The sequence below is a fragment of the Colossoma macropomum genome, unplaced genomic scaffold, assembly GCF_904425465.1.
Source record: "Colossoma macropomum unplaced genomic scaffold, Colossoma_macropomum, whole genome shotgun sequence".
In the NCBI taxonomy this organism is placed as follows: domain Eukaryota; kingdom Metazoa; phylum Chordata; class Actinopteri; order Characiformes; family Serrasalmidae; genus Colossoma; species Colossoma macropomum.
The window spans coordinates 19,724,931-19,745,445 of NW_023494799.1; the positions used below are offsets into that span (position 1 = coordinate 19,724,931).

Sequence of the window (20,515 nt, forward strand, 5' to 3'; positions counted from 1 at the left end):
CAGTGTTCACTGCATTATCAGGACACCACTTTTCAGTAAATTCTCTTTTCTGTCGTCACTGCAGGATTAAAACTGAAGAAACTGCAGAGCTACAATCATCAGAGCTGCTCTCAGATCAGATATGGCCTGCAGACTGGACACTGTCCAGCATCTGACCCCTGAACCCCAGCACACTTTCTGACCCACAGGGCGAGAGAGAGAGAGAAGGAGAGAGAGCAAGAGAGAGAGAGAGAAAGAGAGAGAGAGAGATGTTCTCTTTCGATTAGTCTTTAGCTCCATGTTAGTGTGCTCTTTTTAGCCTTTGGCTCCAGAAGACTGGAGATATTAGCATACTTTACAGACAAGTTAAACTCACACTCACCCCTCACTCTCTTTCTCTCTCTCTCTCTCTCTCTCTTGACTCCTGCTACATTTCCATAATAAGCTTGTTTTATTCTCTGTTATATGAGCTCATAAAATAATCAGCACATTCTTTAACCTGCATAACATTTACATTCTGTACCAGAGAGAGAGAGAGAGAGAGAATACAGCACTCAGCAAAGGACGCTCGCCCTGACATTTACACCCACAGCTATCACCATTCTTACATATATGTGTCTATATATATATATAATATATATATATATATATATATATATATATATATGTATATATATATATATATATATATATATATATTTCTAATATTCTTTAATATCATTCTCTGTGTGTTTCTTAGTAGCTCTAAGTCATATTAAAGCCTGTGTCTCCATGTTTGCTATTTTTATCTTACAGAATTTTCAAATTCCAGCTAGTCTTTACATTATATTTATTAAATTAAATGTCTTACATTTCATGATTAATTAAATATCAAGATGAACGGACCAATAGAAGCGCTCCAAACTCACCTGAAAAATTTTCTTCCTTTAATGTCCACTGGAAGAACGTTTCTCCTCTAAAGTCTAAAGTTTTGCTGATACAGTTTTGTTGTGTCATTCTATATATAATAAAAAATATATTGGTGCTTTAATAATTCACAGATTTCATAATTCAGTTTGAAACGCTGCTGTTGACATTTTCAATACAATAAAAATAAACAGAGTCTGAAAATATTTAATATGATAATATTTCTGTTCTCTGTTTATTACAGTATCCAGTATACATTACAGTATAAAGGGGCAACATTTAAAACCAAGACTGATTTATAGACTTTCCATCTAATTGTGCAGCTTAATGCTTATATGATAGCCACAAGCTAACATGCTAGTCACAATACAATGACATCTCATTAAACAGCACTACAAATCAATACATACAATATACAATATAATAAATATATTTACCAAATCATCTATACACACAAACAAAATATACATACATCATCTACACCACTTATCCTTCTGGGTCAGGGTGGGGTGCTGGAGCCTATCCCAGCTGTCATTGGGCGGAAGGCAGGAAACACCCTGGACAGGTCGCCAGTCTATTGCAGGGCAGACAGACAGACATACACATTCACACCTAGGGGCAATTTAGCATGTCCAATTGGCCTGACTGCATGTCTTTGGACTGTGTTTTAATATTACTAATACAAATATAAGCATAAATCCAGTAGTCAGAAGTCAGAATGTGTTGTTTTCAGTAAAGTTTTGAAAATGTAGATTAAAAGAACACAGTGAAAAGAACCCAGTTAGCAGAACCCAGGTTTGGTTCTCTCTGAATATCAGCATCACACTGTTCAGTTCCATCAGCTGATTAATTTAATGAAGTGATCAGATAAAGCAGATACTGTAACGGTAGAGAAAGAACTTGCTTCAGGATAGATTCATAAACCATCTCACACACACACACACACACACACACGCATACACACACACAAACACACCCACACACACAAACACACACACAGAGAACAAGCACAATGGATTGTTTATTTGAAGTGACTCTAATGCTCACTGCTCAGATAAACAGCCTTACAGATTATACTCTCAGAGGGACTAAGACTTTTGCACAGCACTGTATGTAATGATATTAGAATCAGAATTGCTTTATTTCACCAGGTACACAGTCTTAGTGAGTCACACATGACATTAACACGCTGAACAGACCAGACAAACACAGACTGACAACAAGTGTTCAACTCAGAGAAAAATACAATAACCATAGCAATAACAATACAATTACAACAATTACAGTGAACAGAGTAAAGAGTAATGAAAGGCTGAAGTGGGAGGGGCTGAAGTGGGAATATCTGTATGTGTATGTCCTAAATAAATATTATATACAGAATATCAGAGTAAAATAAGCATTTGTATGAAAATATGAACATCTGTACAGCTGTGTGAGTAATCGCTCTGTTACAGAGGAGTGACTGTAGTACAGTTTAAATGTATATATATATTGGCTGTTATTGTTATTATTTAATCATAGCCATTGCTATATTAATATAAATAATCTTTGACTTGACTGAATTGTCCTGTTAAAACTGCTCACCTGTTTATTTTTTACACCATTTCAAACGTTACTGTGTGACCACTTCATGACAAACTGACCGACAGAAATGATCCCAACTTACTCAGAATTCAGATTTTACACTGAGATTGTTCCTTGTCATGTAAAGCTGCTGTTCTGATGAGTAATAATGTGTTGATGTTTAGTGTTTAATGCTCTGGGCTGATAAGGTTCTCTGAGTGACCCCAGATACACACTTTATGGATAGTTTAGTTTATGGATTATAATATCAGCACTCATACTCAAACAATGTGTTTATATTTTATCTATCGAGGCATATTTAGATATAAGGCTGCTATAAAAGCTTCATTACTGTCTAGCGTCTGTTTAAACCACTGTTTGTTTAAAGGAGGAGAGAAAATATGTGGAGGTTTGTGGGTAAAAATTGTTAATTGCGAGTGAAAAATGTATATTAACATGTTTATAAGGACAGTCACTGAAGTTCTGTCTGAAATATTACTAAATAAAAATGGAATAAATATTCAACCTTTGTCATGCCTTAACATACATCTGTTAACACATTAATGCTACACCTATAAACCTAATATAAGCATTTAAATTTTAACTAAAATATTAAAATGTATCTGAGTTTTTTATTTGATTTTCATACTAATTCCTGTACTGTAATAGAACTACTGAATTCAACACAAACTAAGTGCACTAAGTAGAATTAAGGTGATACACTAAAGAATGTGTGACGTCAAATACAGCATGTCCACCCATCATGAAAAACTTTTTTTTATTAAATAGTTTAGTTTAGTTTTAGTTTAGTTTATTTCACACAATTTGAAATACACACAAACACAAAGATACATAATATACAGTGCAGTGAGCAGTAAAAAAACCTAATAAGCTTATATAAAATAAATATTTAGATTTTTCAATATTAAGAAAACACAAAATAACATACAAAACATAATAACGACATAGAGTATACATCAAATATCCTAAATATCAGGTAACGCATAAAGTAAAGACATGTGAGTGTGTAAGCACATGTGTGTGTTGTGTATGTGCGCATGGACATTCATGCATATATATGAAATTAATAGATACAGAAGTTTGTGGTGTAGGTTTATACTCTCATATTAATTCTGGAGAAATAGTAAATATGTCACAGTAAGTGAAACAAATAAAACATGGACATATAGACAGCAATACATACAGAAAAATAGCTATAATAAGCATGTTAAACGGCCTTTTATATTTTAAAGAACTTTTTTGACAAATGTGAATACATATTTAATATTTCAGTGCCCATAAATGAAGATGAAATGAAGATGAAGATCTGAAGAGTGACGAGTTGTACCTCTGAATTTGTAGTAAAATAATTCTTAAACTGCTCTGGAATATTCATTTAATTTTAAAGTATCTTAAAAATAAAAAACACATTTGAAAAAACATTAATATTGTAAACATTAAGAATCTGAGGTTTCTGACATAATGGAGCAGCTGACATTTATAAATCTGATCAGGTTGCAATTCTAACAAAATGTTTCTGCAGGACCTAAATATTGCAGAGATATGTAGGAAAAAAATAGCTTACAAAACAAAAGATGAAAAGAACAAAAGTGAAAAAGCTCTAATCTTGGTGGCTGGCAATGTGACAGTGTCAGTTCAGCCCAAAATATTCCACACATTCCTCTCCGACACGACTGCGATGGGGCCAGACCTCTCAGCGCTATTTAGCACTAAATAAATAAATAAATAAATAAACAGAGATGGGGTCTGTCCGTGGCGTAACTGAACTTATATAGAATAAACAACTGTCATTCCTATTCATATACAAAACTGCATTTACATTTGGCTCCAATTTTGTAGAATGAAATTAAAAATAAAAGCTACTTTTTGGTGTCACAAAAAGCACTTTTGTTTGAGGTTTACTTTTGTACAAAGCCACCAAACATCCCCACAATGACAAAATTCGGTTTTGGTCCCGACAAAAAGATAAATACATACGCAGTTCACGTTTCTTTAATATAATACTTTATCTGCGTCCTTGAGTTTTGCTTTCCACCTCGTCACACCATCAAATTTCTGTGCTTGTTCTGTTCTTACAGCCTGTACTGAGTCCCTGAGATGCTGAAAGGTGCATTTAAATAAAATGTATTATTATTGATGATGATGATGATGATGATGATTATTATTCTCTGATGAAGGTTCAGAAGCTGATAGTGTATGTGTTTTTGGTCATGTGCTGTTTCTCCATTTTCAATCTAACAGGATTGTTAAGCATAGCATGTCCACAGAACATGCAACAACAGTATTTTGCAATATTTACAAAAAAGGCAAGTCTAACTTTTATAGCTTAAAATATTACACACATTCCCCTCTGACAGGCAGGATGGGGTGTTTATATACAGTTGTCATATGTACAGTCTGAACACGCCTTGTCAAATTCCATGTTCTGATGATTTTTTTGGTGAAAATAAGTTAACACATCCTCTACAGAAAACAGCATTACAATATAGCATAAACAATTTCTGTTTATCTGCTTAGTTTAACATTTTGGAAAAAAAAACAAGCCAGAAAACGTCAGAATCAGAATCAGGATCGTTTTTTTTGGCCAACTGTGCTCAGCTAAGAATATTCAACATTAATCAGTAATGGTGTATTTAAATGTGTCTCTGTAGAACAAAGACATGGCGACTTATTCACATGGAACTTTTGGTAGGTGCACTTTTAAAACCATGGATGATAAAAAATATGTGACTTTTTTTTAATGGATATATATGATATTTAAATTATATATATATATATGTACATACATACACACATACAAATATATATATATATATATATAAGACAATGGCACAATGGCTCTATATAGAACCATAAACATAAATCAAAGAACCATTTGCATGCTTAAATAGATCTTTGCATGGTGAAATGGTTTTTCAGATTAATGGAGAATGTGTTATATGGTTTTATATAAAACCCTCTTCAAAATGATCCTACATAGCACCAAAAAGGGTTCTGCTATTGTTACGATGTCAAGAAGGCAACCCTTTTTGGTGCTATATAAAACTAGTTTCAAAAAGAACAAATTCTCCATCAATGTGAGAAACTATTTCACCACGCAAAGAATCATTTATCATTTTGGGGTTCTTTGAGTGTTCTTGGTCCTGTATAGAACCACTGTCTTTTCTAAAGAACCCTCTTTAGCTCTTTAATCAAACTGTTCAAATGAATTTGATTAAAGAGCTCATGTGGTGCCCAAGGTCCCCACAAAGCTGAAATGCCATTTAGTCCCCACAAAGCAATAAATACACACGCTCAGCTCTCCGAACGAGTGCTTCTTTCACCCCTGTGTCAAGGTGCGTGGAGTGCAGTGCTGTAGTGCATTAGTGAGAACGGGTTCTTTTTCCTTCTGCTGCACGTGCGAGGGGAGGGGTGAGCACACACACACACACACACACATACTATCTCTCTCTCTCCGCCATGCTGGTGCGGGTCTCTGCTCTCCCGGCTGCTCTCTGACCCCGGTGCCCGTGTCCCTCTCTCCCTTGGCCGAGGAAAAACTCGGACGCCTGCCGCGCTCGGAGTATCCAGGAGGCGGCGGAGAAGCTGGAGGTCCCTGCCCGGGGGGTCGAGGGTCCTGCCCCGCTGCACCCTGGCCGGTGTGCCCGCCACACAAAAGGTACTCTCCGCTGTGCTTCCAGCGCCACACACACATACCGGGACTCACACACATACACATTTTACATTCATGACAAGCACCAGCAGCCCTGGCCGGGGGCTGGAGTGTCAGGTTTCCGCGAGCTTGGAGCCCTCCAAATGGCTCCATATTCGAATTGTCCGTTCCACCTTAGATGGTGGCGCCTCCGGCGCCAGAACGTAACTGCTGCACCATTTAAGGTGGAACGGACAATTCAAATAAGGAGCCAACTTGAGCCTCGCACCGGCTCTTCGGTGAACCTGTAGACGCCTCTCAGGCGAGAAAACTCGGCCAAGCACCCACAGATGGGTCGTGACTTCCCCCGTTCCCCCTCCGGGCGTTTATACCTGAGAGCGGGAGCGGGGGCTCTTCCTACCCAACCTAAAGCCACCCAGCCACGCGTGCCTGTCAGCGAAGCCCTGCTGGACCTCTCGTTTTAGTTTTCCTTTCTTTTTTCGTTCCAACGAGCGGAAACGAACAGTTGCTGAGTGAAAATATGTCTACTATGTTTTCAAGGGGATATAGAGCTTTATTTAGTGTTTTCAAAGCTGTTTTTACAGAGCGTTCCCCGGGCTTTTTCTCCGCGAGAGGAGCCTAATGAGTCCCCGCGTACCTGAAAGCGAAGCTCCGGCGGCTCGTTTTCCTCCTGCTCGCCTGTTTTAGTGGACTGGGGCGACCGATGGCGGTACGAGAAGATGTACGAGATGTTTATGAGGCGAAACGGAGCATTTCAGCCCCACCGTGTCGCTTTTTTGAGGTATTTATTTAGGAGATAAATGCCGCGGCTGCAGCTCCGGAGCTAAAGCTAACCGCTAACTGGGGAAACGGAACAAAGTATCACGAGCCGGTGTTTATTTTACAGACAGTTTTACACAAATGGCGCGGATATTATAGAAATTATAGAATTTATGAATATTAAATAAAAGTTATTCTATTGTTATACATATACAGTATTCGTGTGTACATTATAGTCAGCTGAGAGCTGTGTGTGTGAGTAAGACAGGGTGTTTGGGATGTGTGTGTGTGTTTATGTGTGTTCTCAAGGCCTGGTGGGGTACATATATACACACAAACGCTCACACACTCTCTCAGGTGGAGGTGTTCCACTCTACCAGAGCTGAGCTTCTGAGGTGGTGAGTAGTGCAGTGGGGTTGGGGTGTTTTTTTTGGGGGAGGGTTGTGTGTTGGGGTGGTTGGGGTAGTTTGAGTTACATGGTGGCGGTTGAGGAGTTGGGGTAATTTGAGGTAAGGTTGGTGGTGTTGGTTAAAGAGCTGGTGTAGTTGTGGTGGGGTAGGTGGTGATTGTTGGTTGGGGTAGTTTGCATTGAGGCAGGTGATGAAATTTGGATGAGGAGTTATCACAGTTTGCAGTGGGGTAGGTGGTGATGGTTCAGGAGCTGACGTAGGTGGTCATTGTTGGTTGAGTTGAGGGAGATGATGAAATTTGGTTGAGGAGTTGGCATAGCTGTGGCGGGGTAAGTGGTGAGGTGATGGTTTGGGTAGTTTGCGTTGGGGGTAGGTGGTGATGGTTGACGAGTTGGTGGAGTTGTGGTGGGTAGGTGGTGATGGTTGGTTGAGAAGCTGATGTAGTTGTGGTGGGGTATGTGGTGATAGTTGTGGAGTTGGGGTAATTTGAGGTAGTGCAGGTGGTGGTGGGTTGAGGAGTTGGGGTAGTTTGCATTTGGGTTTGTTATTGTGCTTATGATTGGTTGAGGTGTATATTGGTTGGGGTGGATAATTAAGGTAACTTAGTCGGGGGAGGGTAGGTTAGGTGGTTGGTTGGAGCGCTTGTGGTGGGGTACGTTGGGGTGGGTTGTGTTTGGGTGGCTTGGTGAGGTAAACTGGGGTAGTTTGAGCTAGGATTGGTTAGTCGAGGTGGCATAGCTGTGGTGGTGATTGTGTTCGGGTGTTTTTGTTGAGCTTGGGGTAATTTTGGGATGTTTGCACTAGGCTGAGATGTTGGTTGATGTAGTCGTGGTGGAGCACACTGAGAAGACAAAGGGCTACACTGAATTTATTTGATTTGAATGTAGACATTATTTCCATTATTAGTATATCAACACAGTTACTTCCACATGATCATGTGTTGATATATATTATTTATTCAAATGGAGATGATGGACAGATTTAATTCGGGTAAAGTTAATGCAGCAGTTTTTTAATGTAGGTTGGGTTGAGGATGGATGTTTTTTTGCATTTTGTGTGTGTGTGTGTGTGTGTGTGTTAGAAGCCTGAAGGCTCCATTAGACACAGCTGGTAACGAAACACACTGGGGGTTACAGATACGTCAATGATCAATAATCAATTACTGTAACACTAATTATTAGAGCGCTACAGGAGAGAAACACAGTACAGTGATTTATTTACTGTATTTACTGTCTGTGCTGCTGTTTATATTCAGCTATAACTGTGTGTTTAGTAAATGTGCCGTGTGACGGTTTTTGCAGATGCTCAGTTTTACCGCACTTTCTTATTTTGCTTCTTGCTGATTTTTATTATATTTTTAATTGACTAATTCTCCATTGGCTGGAATAAAGAGTGGCCCTGTATTATGTTTAACAATTACACAGCTAAATGAAATATAGCTGTGTTTTACTGCAAGAGGAAGTCTGCTACAGGAAAATGAAATGTGCAAAAGTAATTGTAAAAAGATTTATATTTGAATGTCTTTGAGGTTTGAAATTAGTACATGAATTTTGTATTTTGTAGTAAAATTCAGGAAAGGTTTCATTCTTTATGAACATATGCATATATAAGAATTCAATTAAATATAGGTCAATACATGAATGCATAAACATCAGAGTTAGCAGAAATAACTGCTTCATTAAAGATATTTTTCCACAACGATTATTTTCATTACAGGTTATTATTCTGGTGTAATTAGTTAATATTGTTGTTCATGACTTAATTACAATGTAGACATCTTGCAGATTCTCTGTGAGGTTTAGTTGTTCACTTTATATTTGGGGTTTTAGATGTTTTAACAGTTTCGTTTACTTATTTAATTCATTCATTACTTAATTGGTCCTTGTTCATTTGCTTTTTAATGTTTTTCCTCGTTCACTTTCCTCCTGTGCCTTTTCCTCTGCAGGTTCTTGTTGTGGGTTCTGTTTGGGTTCTCGTGGCGGTTCTGAAGGATGAGTGTGTGTCCGGCTCCAGCACGCTGGTGAAGTTTCTTGTGTGTGATTTGGAGTAAGGATGGCCCACAGGATGCCGACGCAGGGCAAAGTGACCATCACGGTGGATGAGTACAGCTCCAACCCCACGCAGGCCTTCACCCACTACAACATCAACCAGAGCCGCTTCCAGCCGCCGCATGTCCACATGTGAGTAACCCGAGAAGAACTGAGTTACATGTCTGTGTTAGAACTGCGCGATATTTGGTTGTTGTGATGCTGCCGTTCACATTGCTGATGTGTGCTACGGTAAAAAGGGAGACATTGAGTTTATTTGATTGAAATGTGTGATGTGTGTGAAGCCTGAAGGCTCCATTAATCAATTACAACACTGATTATTAGAGCACTGCAGGAGAGAAACAAGAAACACTATACATTTTTATTTACTGTATTTACTGCTGCAGTTTACATTCAACTGGATGTTAAGTAAACATGCTTTTTGGTGGTTTTTGTTTATGCTCAGTTTTACATTATTTTTACAATATATTAATTATATTAGCACAGTTATTGCCAAAGTAGGCAGGGGCGGGAGGTAAACCTATGTAGAAGTGAACCCTGTACGATGTATATAATGTATAAAAATCTTCTCTGCCTTCAAGATGGATAAAAGCTTAAACAGACTGCAGTAACTGCACTGCTGCGTTAGTCAGGGAAGCCTTTATTACTCTTCTGTTGGACCGAAACATTAACTGTTTATTTGTAGGTTAATGGCAGTATGGTTAACGTAAATTAGCAAGCCTGAAATGAAAGCTGCCTTTAAACACAGAAAATACTGAAATATTATTTTAGAGAGAACTGGAACTGAGGATGAGTAAGATAAAACAGAACTGGAACTGAGGATGAGTGAGATAAAACAGAGTAAAAGAACTGAATTGAAGAAGAGTATATCTTACAGAGTGTGTGTTAGTGTTTATTTTCTAATAGTCTCATTAATAATTACAGAACAACATGGTAATGATAGTAAAATTCATTGTTATTATTACTGTTAAATATTATTTTTGCTATTACTACTGTTATTATTACTTGTAATTGTTTTTGTTTATATAGTCTATTCAGATGGATTCATAGTGAAAGGTTTCTTTTTAACCCTATCAGAGTGAATACTTTGAGACAGTTTGAATCTAAAAGCTTTTTCTTTCTTGTGTAAATTCAGTATTCAGTGCTGTAAATCGAGCTGTAGAAATAATCACAGATTCCATGTTTTGTGTAAATGCAGTTTTTTATGGTTGGAGGTTTGTATCATGTTGTGTTTATATGTGTTCTCTGTGGCTAAAATGAGGCAGATGTGTACCGTCTTCATCAGGAGTGCAGCTCTGAACATTCAAATATTTAAAAATTACAGAAAACATAGATTTATTTGATGCAGTAATGTTGACTGTTGGCTGTGAATTTCCATTTAATGACACTAAAGACAAACTGCATTCACTTCAGACAGTAAGACAGACTGTCAGGGTAAACAGAACAATGGATAAATTAAATGTTTTGACGTGTTTTCTACTCTTTTTTGGTAGCCAATGTGTAAATCCAGTAGCTGCTCCCATTTCTGTCATTACACCAAGATGTCTGACCCTGTGTGTAAACATTACAGACGTACTGTAGTGAAATTACACCACCGTATGAAACAGATCTCGTCTTAAAAGTACTGAAGACTCTGCAGCTTACTCTGAATTTCCTTACCAGTAATTAAAGAGTAAATAAACAATATTAAAGAGTAAATAGTGTTTCAGTTGTTTCAGGGTTTAGTTGTAGAAAATGTAGTGTCGGACACACAGCTGGTCATGATCTTCAGGCGCAGTGGAACTACAGTGGAGTACAGTGTATCACTGCGTGTGTTTGCAACAGACACGGAGTTGAATGGCAAAGCTAAACGTATGGTGCAGTTACTCTGTTCACTCCTATGTAGAAAATGGATCTTCTTGTGGTGCAAAAACCACATAAATACTGTATTGTGTATTTGTTCTAGTTTTCATGTGGAGTGAGATTAGAGCAAAAATCATAATCACTATTATTTTGGTCAGTATTGAGATCACGATTAATTAACACAATCACTTTGGAAACATCATAATGCAGTTAATGGATTTTCTTGAACTTTAAAATAATTCAACTAAAAAACCAATTTAAAAATGAATGTAAAAAGGATAAATAAAGTAAATAATATAACATATACATACACTCTTCAAAATGATGGTTCTTCAAGGGTTTTAGTAAAAAAAATGATTCTATATAGAACCATGAACACTGAAAGAACCCTTTGCATGGTTAAATGGTTCTCTGCCTGGTGAAATGGTTGTTCAGATTGATGGAGAATGTGCTGTAGATGGTTCTGTGTAGAATCTTTTCGAAAGTGGTTCTATATAGCACCAAAAATGGTTCTTCTATTGTTACAAGCTTGACATCATAAAAATAGAAGAATCTGAAAATAGAAGAATTTCAAATAGAAGCATCTACAGCGCATTCTCCACCAATTTAAAGAAGAACCATTTAACGATGCAAAGAACACTTTCATCATACAAATGGTGCTTTGAGTGTTCTACATAGAATAATTTTCTTCACTAAAGAACCCTTGAAGAACCTTCATTTTATGAGTGAATACATAAATACATACAAACATACAAATAAATAAATAAATAGAAATGCATAAATAAAAATGAATAAGATTAAATATGTTGTACTGCATGTCCATAACCTACTGGAAACTATTTAACATATATAAAAATAACAAATAAAAATAAACTAGGCCAAAATAAATGCTGCTCTGAAGGAGGACACGCTGAATTTATAACACAAGACGAAACAAAAGCATCTCTGCAAAACAAAATGCGACACAATTATTGTTTTATCTCGATTATCATGTTGTCATAATCTTGGAAGCCGAAATTGTTATTGAAAATTAAATTCACTGCCCTGAGTGAGGTACGGGCTTACTTTCAGACTGTGATTTTTCCTTTGTCTGTTTTGTTCTTAATCTCAGCAGCATCTGTCAGTGCTGGTTCTCCTGCTCTGTGTAAATGAGCATTTCCTCTCTGTTTTAGTGGAGCGTCGAGGTTGATATGCCGGAGCGGGTCGTCAGTTACATATCAGGTTTCTGTCTCTGTAAAGCTCAGACTGACACCATTCTTTCTGTGCTGCTCTTGGTTCTGCGGAGAAGAGCTGCAAGGTCTGTGCTGATGTGTGTATGTGAGTGTTTCTGGTCTGGAGGCTAAGCACCTCTGAGCGTGTGAAGTGTTTGAGACTAAAGGAAGCTGCATGAAAATGTTCCTCTGTGTTTATCAGCCTACGACAGGATTAGAGCCTCTAATCTGCTCTGTGTGGAGGTTCCAGTTTAGAGAGGACAGAGTCTTCACCATGAGAAAAGGTTCTCAGAGCGAGCGCTGTTTCGTCACCGCGCGGTACGGTTCAGTCTGAATCCTGTTAGTGTGCCAGATTCACCCGGAAACATTAAGCGAGAGGCAGAGTTACAGCAGGATTACAGCACTGAGGCGGCCTGCAGCACTGCGTTACTCTGCATTCCACCAACACACACACTGCACGGCAATAACACACTCACAATTACACAGTCAGGTTTTATCAGCATGAAGTCACAGTAATCCTTTAAACTGCTGCCTCACACTGCTATTAAATAATTCAGTATCTACAGTGAATCTTTCAACTATTATAATTTAAACTAATAAAAGAATACTGAGATGAGTTTGGAAATATGTATATCGTTCTATCCAAGAAAAAATGAGTTTCTCCAAAATGGTAACTTTACAGAAGAGCAGGGATTTTATTCCAAGTGATTTTGGGGCATTTCACACAGTGGACCAATCGTTTTCACACAGTGGGAAGTCCAGCTGATGTGCTTAAATAAAGGAGAAACATGAAAATTGAAAAAAAAAGATTTTTTTTTGAACAGCAATAATATCTTAGGATACCACCCCCCGACTCAACCATCTACTATAAATTAATATCTTCTATGAATTACTCAGTATCTGTTATGAGTTAAATATCTATTATGAATGATTAATTATGAATTATTTAGTATCTACTATTAATTATTTAGTATTCATGATGAATTATTCAATGTCTAATTATGAATTATTGTCTATTATAAATTATTCAGTATCTGCTATTGATTATTTAGTACCTACTATTAATTATCCAGTATCTGTCATTAATTATTCAGTGTCTTTGATGAATTATTTAGTTTATTCTATGAATTGTTCAGTATCTACTATAAATTATTCAGCATATACTCTGAATTATGAATTTTACTCATTTTTGGTAAGAACTTTTTGGGTGCATTTTGTTTGTGTGAAACTAATCTACACATCTGAACAAAGTGAATTCAGAGTGACACTTTTCTCTGAGTTTTTAAGTGTGTGAGTGATTACAGTCGTACTGACCGTGCGGTAGCAGCAGGTCTTATCAGTGAAGTGTCTGAGGGAGTGTGTAGACTCAGAGCGCTGAGCTGTGTGGAGTACAGGCTGTGTTTACGTTTCCAAGATAATGATTTGATTGGCTCGAGGCAGGGGGTGTGGGGGGTGAGACAGTGTGTGTTGGGGGGGGCGGGGTATGGGGGGGTTTCTGACCCTCTGTCTGACTCTGGTCACTCAGCACAGATGGAGTGGACACTACTGACCTTTAAATCCTCAGCACACAGCACTACTGAACACACATCTGTACAGAATCTCTGATTCACAGTCAGATATTCAGAGCTGTGGATCACAGGCAGCTGTGAACACTCTTTAAAACTGTTTATCTGGTACACATCAGCAGGTGACTGAGCGACAGGTGACCAGTTAGCAAAAACATTGTGATACTTGAAGAAGTTTCCATGATAACGTGATGTATCACAATATTTCTTTTTTCTGACATAAGAACATGATACGTTGCAACATATAAAGTAGAACAACATTTAACTCTGAATACAATGATTGTATTCAACATTTATATTCAGTGCACACACTGAATATAAATTCATAACCATTTAATGTAATAACATTCTGTGAGGGACCTTTTAGAGGTGGACGTCTGGGTCCTATCACCACCACTGTGAACAATTCTGACTCGGTAAGTTTCTCTAGAATGGATCGTTTCACACCGAAGTACTCTGAATGACTCTGTTTAAATCTCAAACAGTTAATTATGGAGGAATAAAAAAATAATCCAAGTTCCTTTTATGGAATTTGCAAAAAAAATAAATAAATAAAAAAAAAAAGATTTTTTAGGGATCATTGTATCAGAATCTGAGATTACACCATGAATTCATTTGGTTTTTACAACTCAGAAAAAAAAGTTTATGTTGGTTTTTTTGGGCTAAACATTGCTACACACTTTATTAATTATTATTACTATTATTATTATTAATATTATTTTTATTAACCCAGATGTGGTGCAGGTGAATGGCTCAGTGTGTGTTTTAGTCTTGATCTGATACAGTTATTAATGTTTAAGGATGATGTGTAAAGTCCTCATGTGAGCTCATACAGGGTCAGTGCATGTCTGTAAACTTTCCCGCTGACTCACAGTCGCGCTAATGCTGTCTGACGTCCTGGGTCAGAGGTCAGGCTATAAATGATTAGGGTATTGAAGGGTGAATCAGTCAGTAGTAATGAGCGCTGTGGGGGCAGGAGGTGGTGATTTTTGTGGTCTGCATGTGAGTTACAGAACTTTTTTCCACCTGTCACTGTGACAGGTAAATACTAAAGCAGTGAGCCACCAGAGGCCGCGCATTACAGTGATTTTACAGTATTGAAGCAGAGAAAGACCTCCTTAGCCATAATGAAATCCCTGTATGGAATGACCTCATGTGGCTTATTGCTTTTATAAAATGGCAGAGTATATGAAATATGGTCCAAATTTTAGTAAATAATAAGTTATTATTAATAATAATTAAGATAAACAGTTATTCTGTCAAGAAATGTTCTGCGGCACATTGTAAAGTTTTTCAGAGGAATCCAGGCAGAGTTACAGTTTCTAGACTGTATAACAAAAACATGCAGTTGGTCAGTGTCTACAAGAACTGACGATAAACACAGTATGTTCAGAAAAGTGTATTGTATTGTGACACAATTTATCATGATAACGATATATATCATCATGTTGCCCAACCCTACTCCCATCCAATCAGATGAGGGAGGTGGGGTTCTGAGGAGAAATGTAATCAGTGGACTGAAAAGAATGGCTGCTGGCATCAAAAGAGAAACGTACATCAAAAAGAGGAGACCTGATTCCTCAGTTATATGTATGTGTGTATATATATAGATAGGTAGATAGATAGATAGATAAATATGTATATATATAAATATATGTGTGTGTGTGTGTGTGTGTCTGTGCCATACCATTGATTTGCAGCTCAGTTTGCGATATCCTGCAGATTGAGTATTGCTCCATCTCTGTCATTTATACTGACATCACTCATAAACATCACAGATATCCTGTGGTCAGCTGGCATCACCTGCCTCCCCACAGAAAACTAACCCTATCACGGTGATGCTCTACTTGTCAAATATCAAGGTTTTTAAACACACCTAAAAAAGATGGTTCTTCTAGGTTTCTTTAGTAAAGGGAACGTTTCATGCTTCAAGGGTTCCCTGCATGGTGAAATGGTTCTTCAGATTGATGGAGAATGTTGTACAAGCTTGGCATCATAACAATAGCAGAACACTTCCTTTTTAAAACGGTTCTATATAGCACCATCTACAGCACATTCTCCATCAATCTGAAGAACTGTTTCACCATGCAGAAACGTTAAAAAATCCACCAATATCGATATCCCGCAAGGCTTTATTACTCTAATATATGTAACATACAGTCATAATTAAGGCTAATTATAATAGTTAAGTAAGTAGTTACTGTGAATAATTAATTTTCTGACTCGTAGCATGTATATAGTAAATCAACTAAATTAGGTATTCTTAAGCATCCCATAAATATAATTCAACAAGTAAATGCCATTCAGTCCGAGTGTGAACACAGATTTTACCAAAATAAAACATTTTAAAAATATAATTGTATAAATATCAGGACTTGGTCAGTCAGGTTGGATAGAGTTAGTATCAGTCTTCGGTATCGGCTGATACTTAAGGATCAGGTATCGAATCGGAATGGAAAAAGTGTATTGGTGCGTCTCTAATTACTGTATGCAGATTTGAAACGTCCACTGCAGCGTTTTAGTGGTTTTTCCAGTTTTATTTAGAGTTTTAGCGTAAATACTGAAGTTCTGGACGTTAGAGTGGATGCAGAACTGGTTTAGTTATATCATCAGCAGGTACAGACGGAGCAGGTAAACTCTCCTCTTTTCTCCGTTCCTCTCCTGCGCTGTGCAGCATCTGTAAACAATAATGGCCACGCTAAATATCCAGAGTTAAGGCGGTCTGACTGCTGCAGCTCTCAGAACTCACATGGTCAAAACCAGTACAGCGCAGGACCGACTCTGCTCCTGTTAACTGGACTTTACTGAGTCTCCATCTTCAGTGTGACGCAGAGGTTGAGTCACATAACATCACTGTCTGTCTACAGGAGGAGGAAGGAATGTTTTCAGAGGAAGTTGCATAAAGAGATTTTATGCTGAGTCATTTTGGTCTGTGCATCTTAGAATTTAACCCATTGTACAGAGCAGCTGTTCTTATATGCTTATATTCAGTGTTGAATACCCACCCCTGGTATTCAGGGGTCTCATGTTGTCTGGCTACTAACTTACTCACCATAGCAGCGCTGATGCTTCAATGGCTGTAAATGTTTGTTTTATCAGTTCTTCTTCTGTAAAGTCTCTGTTCTAGTGTGCTTCTGCGCTCCTCCTCACATTAACTGAGATCTTCTTATCTCCTCCTCTGTCTTCAGTGTGAGAAATGAGGAACAGTCTCTCTTCACTCCAAACTCTTGGGAAACTGGGCGAGTTTTCAGATTTACAGATATGCTGCAGCACATTGTAAAGTTATTCAGAGGAATCCAAGCAGAGTTACAGTTTCTAGGCTATGAAGGACCAACTGGGTGAACCAGTCTGCTATAGCGCCACTCTGAGGCAGAGCAGTGCTGCAGCTCTAGGTAGTGAAGAACACCAAAGACAGAAGCTGGATTTGAGTGTCTGTTTTTCTCTAATGGACAGCATAGCATATTTTCAGGGGTCCCCAGTCAGGGGGTCCAAGAGGTTAATTAGGGATCCAGGACCCTCTGTATTTCACTCCTTGCTTATATTCTTATATACTGACAACATCCAGCAACATGTTGCATGTCTCACTGGAGTGCTGCTCTTTACTCACTTTTTAAATCTGAGATTAGATAAAAAGTCTTTTCTGTTCTGTTTCAGTGTAATCTCCATGTAGTAGTCTAAATAAGGTCAATGTAGTCTAAATAAGGTCTGAATAAGTATAGACAAGGTCTATATAAGGTCTAAGTAAGTCGAAGTCTAAATAAACTCTAAGTCTTAACACACACTGTTTGCTGGTGAAGGCTCAGATCTATTAGGGATGTAATAATACATCATATCAGATAGTATTAAATCATATGGTAGCTTGGTGTGTTGTTTTGAACTGTATCACAGTGAGTCCTGTCATATCAAACTGTACTGAATTTTATAGATTGACTGCACGGTGGAGCAGTGTGTAGCGCCGTTGCCTCATAGCAAGAAGGGCGTGGGTTGATTCCCCGGCCTGGTGACCCAAGTCCTTTCATGTTCTCCCCATGTCTGTGTGGGTTTCCTCCAAGTGCTCCGGTTTCCTCCCACAGCCCAAAGACATGCAGTCAGGCCAATTAGAGATGCTAAATTGCCCCTCAGTGTGAATGTGTATGACTGTGTGTCTGTTCTGTGATGGACTGGCGACCTGTCCAGGGTGTTTCCTGCCTTGTGACTGCTGTGACCCAATGAGCGCTGGCTCCAGTACCCCCCACCACTTCACAGCCGGATAAGCGGTTTAGAAAATGTGTGTGTCTGTGTATCACATCATCATATATTGTAATGAATTATTGCAGCTTATTGTGTTGGATCAAATTGTACTTCTATTATTTCTGTTTAAATTTCTTCCTTCCTTTGATTCTTTCTTTCTTTCTCACTCACAGTGTTTCTGTGCGTGTGTGTGTTTATTTATCGCACTCTTTTCTCTTTAATGGAGCAGGGGTGGTTTGCTGGGGTCTAAGACCAGGAAGTTTTATTTTTGTAGGGGGTCTGAGTGCAGGAGTTGGGGGGGTGGGGCTGAGTGATAGAGGGGGGGTCTAAGCTTGTGTGTGTGTGTGTGTGTTTGTGTGTGTGTGTGTGGAGCCCTTTGTGCTGAGTGGGTGCGGAGCTGTAAGTGTTAATTAGAGCAGCTCTTTTCTCTCAGACTGACAGCAGCTTCAGTAATAAAGTAATAATGAAATAATAGTGAAATAGCAGTGAAGGCAGAAAGTGCTGCTTATTGCGTGTTTCTGACTTCAATTACACGCTCATCGTCTGCCTCGCTTTTCTTCTCCTTTTCAGACGCGGAGAGATTTGCTTCCCCCCTCGATTCTCTTCAAACAACCTTTAGAGAAAGAAATAAAAGCATGCCCAGAACAGAAAAGTGTGATTCTCCTAAATAGATTTAAAATCTCTCTCTCTCTTTCTCTCTCTCGCTCTCTCTCTCTCTTCCCCCATAACAAAAGCCTGCAGCTCCACCGGCCTGATGTAGCTTCTGCTTTGTGCAAAAAATATTTTCAGTCCAAATAGTTCCAAACGTTCATCAATAAATGTGTCCACTGAGTGATTGTATCAAATCTGTTGAGCAAATATTAATTTGAATTTTACCAGCTCAAAAAACTCACCTCCTTTTCCTCATGCCTGAAAAGCATTGCAACATTCAAAATTCTCTATTTTATATCTTACAATATGAACTCCTCGGTAGGATTGAAGAAGAGTGAAGAGGTCAGTATGAATTCCTCAGTAGGGTTGAGGAAGAGAGAAGAGCTCGGTATGAATTCCTCAGTAGGATTGAGGAAAAGTGAAGAGCTCGGTATGAATTCCTCAGTAGGATTGAGGATGAGTGAAGAGGTCAATATGAATTCCTCAGTAGGACTGAGGAAGAGTGAAGAGGTCAGTATGAATTCCTCAGTAGGATTGAGGAAGTGTGAAGAGCCCGGTATGAATTCCTCAGTAGAATTGAGGAAGCGTGAAGAGGTTGATATGAATTTGTCAGTAGGATTGAGGAAGAATGAAGAGGGCGGTATGAATTCCTCAGTAGGATTGAGGAAGAGTGAAGAGCTCGGTATGAATTCCTCAGTAGGATTGAGGAAGTGTGAAGAGCTCAGTATGAATTCCTCAGTAGGATTGAGGAAGAGTGAAGAGGTTGATATGAATTTGTCAGTAGGATTGAGGAAGAATGAAGAGGGCGGTATGAATTCCTCAGCAGGATTGAGGAAGAGTGAAGAGGTCAGTATGAATTCCTTAGTAGGATTGAGGAAAAGTGAAGAGGGCGGTATGAATTCCTCAAAAAAAGTCCCTGAAAAGGTCCTTTTGGAGAAATTGTATTTACACAAACCTAACTAGTCTGTGTAGAACAGAATTAGAGCTCAGAATGGTCAAGAACATTACAACACACAAAACATTGGAAATTAAGCAGAATCTTCACCTCAGAATTGAAAATCAAACCTGAAAATAATGCATCGTTACAGCGATAATAACCAGTAATGCTGCTGTATTTTGGTCAAAGCTTGATTATAATGTTGCAGAATATTAAAAATGATAAAAATAAGAAACTTAACACTGCCATTCTCTATCTTCTGTGTTTCAGGGTGGACCCTATCCCGTATGACACTCCGAAGCCCAGCGGCCACACGCGGTTTGTATGCGTGTCGGACACTCATTCTCGGACAGATGGTGTGCAGATGCCATACGGAGACGTGCTGCTCCATACGGGAGACTTCACGGAGCTTGGCCTGCCCTCAGAGGTCAAAAAGTTCAACGACTGGTTAGGTAAAGATCCTAAATTACCACCTACAGGCTGCACGACTGACCAGACGCACTCACGCTGTGTGGAGAACTGAGAGCTCTAATGCGGTCTCTGCGGTCAACACACTTTAGTACAGTCAGAGCACTTCAGCTTTTCCTTTATAGGCGTCCTGAAGCTGCACTGATGGTGTATGAATGTTGAAGGCTGCTCGGAGATTAACAGGACAGTGCGGGGTAAACAGTGGGGCTGCAAATGTATGATGAATTTTGATATTGTGATACACATTTCTCATGGTATATTGTGGATGTGGTC

At 38.5% G+C, this 20,515-nt stretch overlaps 1 protein-coding gene across 4 annotated transcripts in view; it reads left to right on the forward strand.

Moving 5' to 3' along the window:
- Window positions 1–5,933: 5,933 nt before the first annotated feature.
- Window positions 5,934–20,515, forward strand: part of mpped2a (metallophosphoesterase domain containing 2a) — a 98,962-nt gene continuing 84,380 nt past the window's right edge. For 2 of the 4 annotated variants that reach the window (XM_036585868.1, XM_036585865.1), the window contains exons 1-3: window positions 6,330–6,902; window positions 9,236–9,470; window positions 20,045–20,226. In XM_036585868.1, coding sequence (XP_036441761.1) covers window positions 9,343–9,470; window positions 20,045–20,226 — 310 coding nt within the window. In that variant the 5' untranslated portion in view covers window positions 6,330–6,902; window positions 9,236–9,342. Of the gene's footprint in view, window positions 6,128–6,329; window positions 6,903–8,676; window positions 8,782–9,235; window positions 9,471–20,044; window positions 20,227–20,515 lie in introns of those variants that run through there. The other 2 variants (XM_036585866.1, XM_036585867.1) reach the window with 2 other exon arrangements.